At 40.0% G+C, this 9,192-nt stretch overlaps 1 protein-coding gene across 1 annotated transcript; it reads left to right on the top strand.

Annotated features, from left to right (window-relative positions):
• Window positions 1-776: 776 nt before the first annotated feature.
• On the top strand, window positions 777-8,635 carry LOC117540928 (SLAM family member 7-like). The gene is made up of 5 exons (XM_034207884.1): window positions 777-810; window positions 5,826-5,899; window positions 6,829-7,131; window positions 7,215-7,496; window positions 7,973-8,635. The coding sequence occupies exons 1-5, from the start codon at window positions 785-787 to the stop codon at window positions 8,089-8,091; spliced, it is 804 nt and encodes a 267-aa protein (XP_034063775.1). The 5' UTR covers window positions 777-784; the 3' UTR covers window positions 8,092-8,635.
• Window positions 8,636-9,192: the final 557 nt, after the last annotated feature.

Here is a 9,192-nt window from a genome sequence, read left to right as displayed (position 1 = left end):
ATACGACCCACTTAAAAATAACCCAATTTAACCCCTGGATGTAGGCAATTATTTATGACTGAACCAGAGGATTACGTGAGTCATAACAGACGTCCTTGGTGTAACTGTACTGAGGGTCTGTTGGGTCAGGGACAGAAGACAGACGCTTTGGGAATGACTTGATTACTAATTAGAGTCTGACTGCTGATTCTTGGAGGCTGATCCAGGATTGGTGGAGCTACATTTTTGATTGCAGTCATACTGAACCAAAATAGGACTTTCTATCATTAGCTTTTTATTATTTATATTTATGTTGCTACATATACTATATTTTGACTTTTTGTATGACATTTTCTTTACTGTATTCTCATGTTTTTATTATATTTTACATGTCATACTAAATGTTTATATATATTATATATTATTCTGTGTTGGTTGCTACTTTGGATGGTGTTCCTAGGGGGGGGTGGTGTTAGGACCCCCTCCACTCCACTAGGGGTCTCTGCCTTTGTTCTGCTTGCTGGCTCTTGTTTGTGCTTCAGGCGATCAACCTGATGAGCCACATCTGGGCCGTCGACAAAGGCCAACACCAACCCATACTGCCCTCCCACTCTTCTTCATACTGCCCTCCCACTCTTCTGTCTTTGTTTCTGCACATTTTCACACACCCATACACGCAATCATTACTGATGACTGACTTCCACTTTATTAGGTTTCTTTGAAGACCTTTAGTTTTTGTGGTATTGTAAATAAATACGCTTTTGTTACACTTAACTTGTCTGGTCTCCCATCTTTGTTGCAGCCAATGAGCCAGGCCGTAACACCGACACAGTAAATATACTGACATTACTTTCATTTTCACATTAAGTAACATTTACATTACATATTTCTTAAAACCTTTATCAGACTAACCCAACAAAAGATATCAGCTGTTTAATGTGGTATACATTGTGCTTATTTAATCCAAACTGTGTGCAGCTAATCCTATTTCTTTAACCATAAATTATCGGTTGTATTTTATATAAAAAAACATTTGGAAGTAGTTTATTGTATGCTTCCGGTTACAGCATGAAAATGCGAGGGTGTATTTTATATAATGTTATCTTGTGTGTCGCAACATCTGACAATGTTTGCAGCGTGAAGAGATGTATTTGCTGAGAATCCCAGCATGAATCTCTTTTCTGTCAGTAAGAAACCAAATCTGTTGAAAAAACAATGACAGATTTGTCTCTGATGCATCGTCTGCATTTTAATGACATACAAGTAGACATAATCTTTCCCAATCCGCAATCCACAGCCACCAAACACACAAGGAGCTGAAAAGCAAATCTTTGGCTTCTCTCCAGGTCGTGATGCCAGCATGCGTCCTCCAGCAGGATACCCAATGTTTGCATTCATTGTACCAATTGGCTGTGTGTCTACATCTGCTGTTCTTCCTTATTAACAGACGCTTTATAAGATAAGGAAACACTGCATGCTTGTGTTGAAGGACAAGTGTTTTAGCCGGACTCCTGCTCCGCCTCAAGCTTCACAGACATGCCGGTGGATAAAGCCTCATTAGATGCATCTTCACATGATCCTTTGTGAAAGAAGAGGCTTCAGCAGCATTAACACAGAGGAAGAGTGATCAGCCGACAGTTGTTACTGATCGGCCTGGGTTCTTAATGCCATGATATAAATAATCCATCTTCTAATAGAAGAGGGATGCCTCTGATTATACTGTGAGTGCGTTTGAATTTTTAATTGTTGCTAAACAAGTGCATCATGTCCACAAGAGAAATAATTGCTCAGTATTACATTGGAATGCTTTATTAACCAATATAACTCTGTTTGCATAATCATGGGTCTCCGTACAGAATGGAGAAGTGCTCACCACTCTGCTTGAACTCAAGATGATAAAATGTCCCTTTTAGGTCAATAATCTCATTGATACCATATTTGGAGGTGTTTTAACACGGTGTCTCGTAAGAAAACACTGACCACATAAGTTACACTGACCACATAAGTTACTGTCTGCATCTGGTCTCCAACGGCACAAAAAGAACACATGAACACAGCGCAACTCATTCTGCCTTTTCAGACTCCTGCTGTGAGCAATTCATTTATTTAAAGGGATCTATTTTCATTTAATGGAGTTTCCCTTATATCGGTTTGTGTGCATGTAAATGGTCTGCAAAGTCTAATATCTCAAAGTTCCTCTTTCCGGCACACTCCTCCCCGGCTGGAAATGCCTCCATTGGACTCCTTTGTTTACTTTAAGAACATAATGACATCACTTTGTAACGTTTGGGCTTCTACTGTCTAGCTCTCCCACACATTTTACATGAAAGGCAAATGGGCGGGACATCTCTAAGCGGTTGACCAATCACAACAGAGCCGGCCAGCTAACCAATCAGAGCAGACTGGGCTCTGGTTTCAGACAGAGGGTGAAAAGAGGTGCTGCAGCTACAGGCAGTGTGACACACATAAAGAGCTTTGTGAACATTAAAGCAAGGAGACATGTCCCAGGAGAGACACTACATATATGAACCTGAACATGAGTAAAATAAGGCCCTTTAATATTCAAAGAAAATCTCTTGACTTGAAACTATTCCTCTAAGATCTTTATAGTTTTCCATTTGTTTCAGCTCGTAAACATTGTTCTCATTCAAGATGTCCATCAATTCAAAACACGTCAGTAAAAGAGTATATGACAGTTTCATTTACTAGTTTCTTATTCTTTATTTTAGGAGAATGTGAATATCTATTATTCCTCAGATTCAGTCCCTGGTATCTGAGAACAGTTTCATCCTCAATGAAAGCCCCATTAGTGTGATTAATGAGGCTTGCAGGAAGGTCAGTGGTAATTGGACAAAGTTTGAGTTTGACCTTTATTTTGACAGAAGCCCAGAAGAGTCGGCCTGAATGCATTGCTCTTCATTTCTGGGATGTAATGTAATTGTGACATGCACTAGTTTGCATTATAAACACGATGGGACTACAAACAAATTAACAAGGTCATAAAAGTGGAATGAAATTGCCTCTTTTATCTTGTTTTTTGCTCCTTTATCAACTTGAAGTACTAATTCAGAGCAAGGTGAGGACACTCATAATGTGATGCCTGAATGCATTGTTCTTCATTTCTGGGATATTTACACCCATCTTCTGGAGGAGATTTCGGGTGGTGCAATAATGTAATTGTGACGGTAATTTGCATTAGGAACATGATGGGTTTTTCTTATTGTTTTTTGAATGCTCGTTTATCCACTTGCAGTAATAATTCAAAGCGAGGTGAGGACACTGATAATGTGATGCTTGATGAGAAAAGAGCAGAAGACTTTTGACATTTTTGACCAAAGTTCTGCATAGTAACTTACAGGATCACATCAAGCACATATTCCGACATATTACATTACATTACATTACATTGCATTTAGCTGACGCTTTTATCCAAAGCGACTTACAATAAGTACATTCGACCAGGAAGACACAACCTTGAAGAAAACAGAATCATATAAGTACATCAGGTTTCATAGAGCCAAACATTTCAAGTGCTACTCAACTGGCTTTAGATAAGCCAGTCCTTTATTAGTATATAAGTGCTTTGTTAATAAATCTAACGCTCGAAGTGGAGTCGAAAGAGATGAGTTTTCAGTTTGCGCCGGAAGATGTGCAAGCTATCTGCTGTCCTGATGTCAATGGGGAGCTCATTCCACCATCCTGGAGCCAGGATAGCAAACCCACGTGTTTTTGCTGATGGGAACTTGGGTCCCCCTCGCAGCGAGGGTGCAGCGAGTCGTTTGGCTGATGCAGAGCGTAGTGCACGCGCTGGGGTGTACAGTTTAACCATGTCCTGGATGTACGAAGGGCCAGATCCATTCGCAGCATGGTACGCAAGTACCAGTGTCTTGAAGTGGATTCTAGCAGTTACCGGAAGCCAGTGAAGGGAGCGGAGGAGCGGAGTGGTGTGGGAACATTTAGGAAGGTGGAAGACCAGACGAGCCGCTGCATTCTGGATGAGCTGCAGAGGTCGGATGGCACATGCAGGTAGACCAGCCAGGAGGGAGTTGCAGTAGTCTAGGCGTGAGATGACGAGAGCCTGGACCAGAACCTGAGTCGCTTTCTGAGTCAGCTGGGGACGTATCCTCCTGATGTTGTAAAGCGTGTATCTGCAGCAACGGGTTGTAGCAGCGATGTTTGCAGTGAAGGACAGGTTGTTATCTAGGGTCACACCCAGATTCCTTGCAGTCTGAGTCGGGGAAACAACTGAGGTGCCGATGTTGATTGTTAGGTCAAGAGTGGGACAATCTTTTCCCGGGAGGAAGAGCAGCTCAGTCTTGTCAAGGTTGAGCTTGAGGTGATGAGCAGACATCCACTGAGAGATGTCAGCTAGACAAGCAGAGATGCGTGCGACGACCTGGGTCTCTGAGCGGGGAAAGGACAGAATTAATTGGGTGTCGTCAGCGTAGCAGTGGTATGAAAAACCATGCGGGCTAATGACTGATCCGAGCGAGTTTGTGTACAGGGAGAACAGGAGGGGACCAAGAACAGAGCCCTGAGGGACCCCTGTAGTTAATTGACAAGGGTCGGACTCAGACCCTCTCCAAGTCACCCTGTAGGTACGGTCTTTCAGGTATGAGGTGAGGAGGGAAAGTGCAGAGCCTGAAACTCCAAGTTTTTGGAGAGTGCGAAGGAGGATCTGATGATTCACCGTGTCGAATGCAGCAGACAGGTCCAATAGGGTGATGACAGAGGAGAGGGATGCAGTTTTGGCAGTGTGCAGTTCCTCCGTGACAGCAATGAGAGCAGTTTCTGTGGAGTGACCTGCCTTGAAACCAGACTGGTGCGGATCCAGAAGGTTGTTCTGATGGAGATAACAGGAGAGTTGTTTAAAGACAGCGCGTTCAAGTGATAGACAGGAACGGGAGTAGAGAGACAGGCCTGTAGTTTATAACATCTGACGGGTTGAGAGTGGGTTTCTTTAGGAGAGGGTTTACTCTTGCCTCCTTGAGACTGTTTGGAAAGTGACCAGAAGTTAGAGAAGTGTTGATGAAATGGGTGAGAAACGGTAGAATATCAGGAGCGATAGTCTGAAGGAGGTTTGAAGGGATAGGGTCCAGAGGACAAGTGGTAGGGCGGGCAGAGGTAATGAGGGTAAGAACCTCACTTGGAGAGAGAGGGGGAAAGGAGGTTAGTGTGTACATATTACCATGTTACTGTAATTTATGAAAAACCAACAACAGAAAGCCCTGGCCTGCGTAAGCAACAGAAGACTGGCCTTCCTTTTTGTATGGTTAGATATATGTACATGTTGTCGGTGCAGAATGTGTGCTGTGTGAAGATATCTTTGCACGTTCCTCTTTCTTTGGAACAGATTATTAAAACGTTGAGGTGCGAGAGGTGTGAAATACTGAGCTCTGAGAAAGGAAGTAGGTTATGGTTGTTTGTGCAGGACGCCAGCTAGAAGAGTTAAAGTAAAGCAACACATAAACTAATGTGAGTAATAAACAGTGCAAACTACACCTTTTATTGTTTTTATATAATGTATTGACACAATTGTAATGTTTTCTTTTCCATCTTTTGCTTCATCTGGTGCGACATACACCAACTGAAATGAAAAGTGTCTTGTTCATCATCCTGTAATTGACTTTCACATTAAAATCTGCTTTCTTGACAAACGTTTGAATTAAAAAAATGTCTTTATCAAAAGATCTCAAAACAGAGTTAAGAGAGGAACTTTGAAAAAGAGAAGTTCATATTGTCACATGATGCAAAAAGTTATGTGGTTTTTACAGGAAGAAGACTTGGTGATGTATTCTTAGAGCTAAACAGGACTCACACTGTAACCTGTGACATTGTGTTTTCAGGCAGGGCAACCGGACAGAGACTGTCATGTTCATCTTCTTGATTCTGGGGCTGCTGGTCTGCACTGAGGCACAAGGTAGGATAAAAACACGTCTAATTCAATGTTTTAACATTATCTAATTACAGTAATCGTGTCCTGCTTAAAACAGAAAACAGTTTGACTCTTTAAGAGTTTAAAAACCTGGCATCACTGTGGTCCAAGAGGAGTTTCGTCAAGTCAGCTGATGTGGAGTAATAACAACTGTAACCTTCTGCCATCAGGAATGTATCTTCCTATCCAAAAAATAAACCTTTGTTTTAGTGGGAACATGCAGAAAACTAAATCCTAGTTATCAACTCTGAGCATTAGAAGCCAAACATGTGTATACAAATATTTAAAAATAAGTTTAGAGAAGAACATATTGGCAGACATCTTTATAAAAAGAAAGAAGGTATAATTGAACCAAGTATAATGGAGTTGCACAATGACATCTTCTGAGCTGTTTTAAAACATAACATTAACATGACATTTTTGTTCAAGACAACAAATTATACAAACCAATGAGGCACAATTTAAGAGTTCTTGCACAAAGCTACTTTAGTATATGGAGAAAAGGATCAACGTTGGTGAACAGCAGTGTGGATGATGGTAGGGGGGGGGAGTATAGGAACAATGCATCATTAGGGTTAGTTTCACTAGAATTGTTACTGACATTTCTGTATGAGGAGGAGTCCTAGCTGTATTAATGGTAATGGTAATTGTAAGTCATTTGTTTTACATGTCTGTTCACTTTCAGCTAAAGTTACTTATCATACTAATTAGCAGGAGAGACAAAAGCTGAACATACATGAATGTTGCACTTTGGTGGTCACTGGGTTATTATGAATTATGTTCATAATAAGATGATGATGTTTAGCTGATGATCAGAATGTCAGAAATAAAGTAGAGAATTGGAGTAACATTCAGAATTAAAAACCATATATTGTATGTGATATTTACTGCATGATGTGTCTTCTGTTTTACAGGGATCAGTGCTGGGACTCCTGTGTTTGTGCTGAAGGGAGAGGATGTGCTTCTGAATGTCACCGAAGCTGTTGTTCTTGGGGAATTTGATTTATTTGTCTGGAAATGTAATGAAAGTAGCATAGTGAGATTAAATTCTAAGGACAAAAAAGTCTCTGCTAATTACACTGGAAGGCTTGAGTTTCCTGAGAACAATTACTCTGTGAAGTTGAAGAATCTCCAAGAGGCAGACAGTGGAGTTTACTCTGCTGAAGTGACAAAGGAGTCAACAGAAGAAGTAACTAAATACAACGTCAAAGTTCAAGGTAGGTTTGTTAACCTCTCAAACACTGATAGAGTTTCCGTGGTCTTGTTTCTAAAACTCTTCACCTGCTTCTTCCCTCCTCAGATCGAGCGTCTCTCCCTCTCCTCACAGTGAGCTCTGTCTCCAGAAACTCTTCCTCCTGTAGCTTCACTGTGACCTGCAGCTCACAGGACTCTCACATCAACAGCACTTTCACCTGTGACAACCAAACCTGCAGTCAGGAGGGAGGAGAGCGGTCAGACGGGATCCCTGATACTTTTCTCCAGGTCCACCAATTAAGTGGATCGATCATATGTAACCATAGCAACCATGTCAGCTGGACCAACACTACCAAAATAATCAAAGATGTCTGCCACCAGCATGATGGTAAGATAAATTACTTCCTGATAATAACGCATAGTTTGGAATTTAAAGTTTAACAAAACTTCTTTGAAGTTTTGAACTTTAATACAAATTAATTCAGTACATCATGTTTTACGCATATAATGTGCTGTTGGTCTCGTATATAGAACCTTTATATAAACCTCTGAACTTGAATATTTGTATAAGAACAAAAATATCTGCATATTTGAAGAACAGAATAAACATGAAATCAACATTAAACCCCCCCCATGCTGTTTGACATTGCATCATGCATATCGACAGTCTGTAAAACTCAACTGTACTTTGCAGTGCAAGTCTTTCACAATGTAGGACTCAAAGTACTTGCAAACTGTAAAGTACTCAAACTGCTATCCAAATAAAGTAGTAATCACTGAGTTGCTGCTTCCACTCAGTTGTGCGTCTCAGTCTGGATCTCTGTGTCGGTTTTGATATGAAACTCTCTGTTTGTTGTGTTTCAGATCCAGAGGGGTTATCTGTGTGCCTGGTGAAGACGTGTGTGTTCTCTGTGGGTCTGATCATCATGGTGTCTGCTGTCAGCACGGTTCATCTCATGGAGAAGCTCAACAACAACAAATAAACTCATAGTTCTGGTTCCAAACCGGGGACAACGGGGACCCCTAGGGGTAGTTGGGGGGATTGCAGGAGGTGCGTAGAAAGATTAGGGGTTGCAAATTATTTCCAAACGAAACATTTTCAAATCAATTTTCATAAACCACACATCAAGAAATGTAGAAATCTATAACAAAAGTGTGCGGGCTCAAGGCTAGAAGTAGCAAACGTGGATATAAATATGTACACTTACAATGTACATGAGAATTCATATTGGCTACTCTTGATGTAAACATTGATGCTTTGCAAGGAAAACACAGAAGGCAGCTTTCAAGAAAATGCAGAATGTTCTTGTTAATCCAACGATTATATCAAGTCATCTGTTTGTAGGTCAAATCATTTTGTTGCCTTCAGAATACGGAGATTTAAAAAAACACAAATAACATCTTTATTTGTATGATAAAGATTTTTTTTTAAATATTTAGATTGTTCTTTGTATAGTTTGTTTTATGCTTGTTTACATTTTGAGTGAAAGCATACATGCGCCATTTAATAAAGCTTTTGTATTCCTATATTTTCCACTATCTATTATGTGTTAATGCAAATGAACAAATTACTCACATATGTTTGCAATGTATTTGATTGTACTAAAGATCATGTGTGGCAATTATTTATTTCACTCTGCTGTGACAATGTATCCCATTACATTTACTAATGACCTAACCATCAGTGACCCGATGTAAGTATCTGATATTCCTATAACGTAAACTAATTACTTTCCATTACTTTGGGACATGTCAATGCAATGCAAATAAACACAACAAGGCTTTTACCTAGGTGTAAAATATAAAACAACAGAACAATATAACCTTAGTTTCAACAATGTTCTTTCTATAACAAACAAAATATGCTTTTTTGTTAAGTTCACTGCAGTATATTAATTAAGAGCTTTCACAGCATGTTTAATAAATCCCCTGTCCACCCACTGAGCCTTCAAAGAGGGAAACAACTCATTGAATATTCAGGAAAAATATGGTCTAAAGATTTCAAATAAAAGGCTAGAAAAATATGAAATACTTTTTTATTTTAATACATGAAATACTCTCACATAACATGATATGACATACTC

Source organism: Gymnodraco acuticeps, unplaced genomic scaffold (assembly GCF_902827175.1).
Source record: "Gymnodraco acuticeps unplaced genomic scaffold, fGymAcu1.1, whole genome shotgun sequence".
Taxonomy (NCBI): domain Eukaryota; kingdom Metazoa; phylum Chordata; class Actinopteri; order Perciformes; family Bathydraconidae; genus Gymnodraco; species Gymnodraco acuticeps.
Note: the sequence above shows the minus strand (reverse complement) of the source record. Positions and strands in the feature narration are given on the sequence as shown.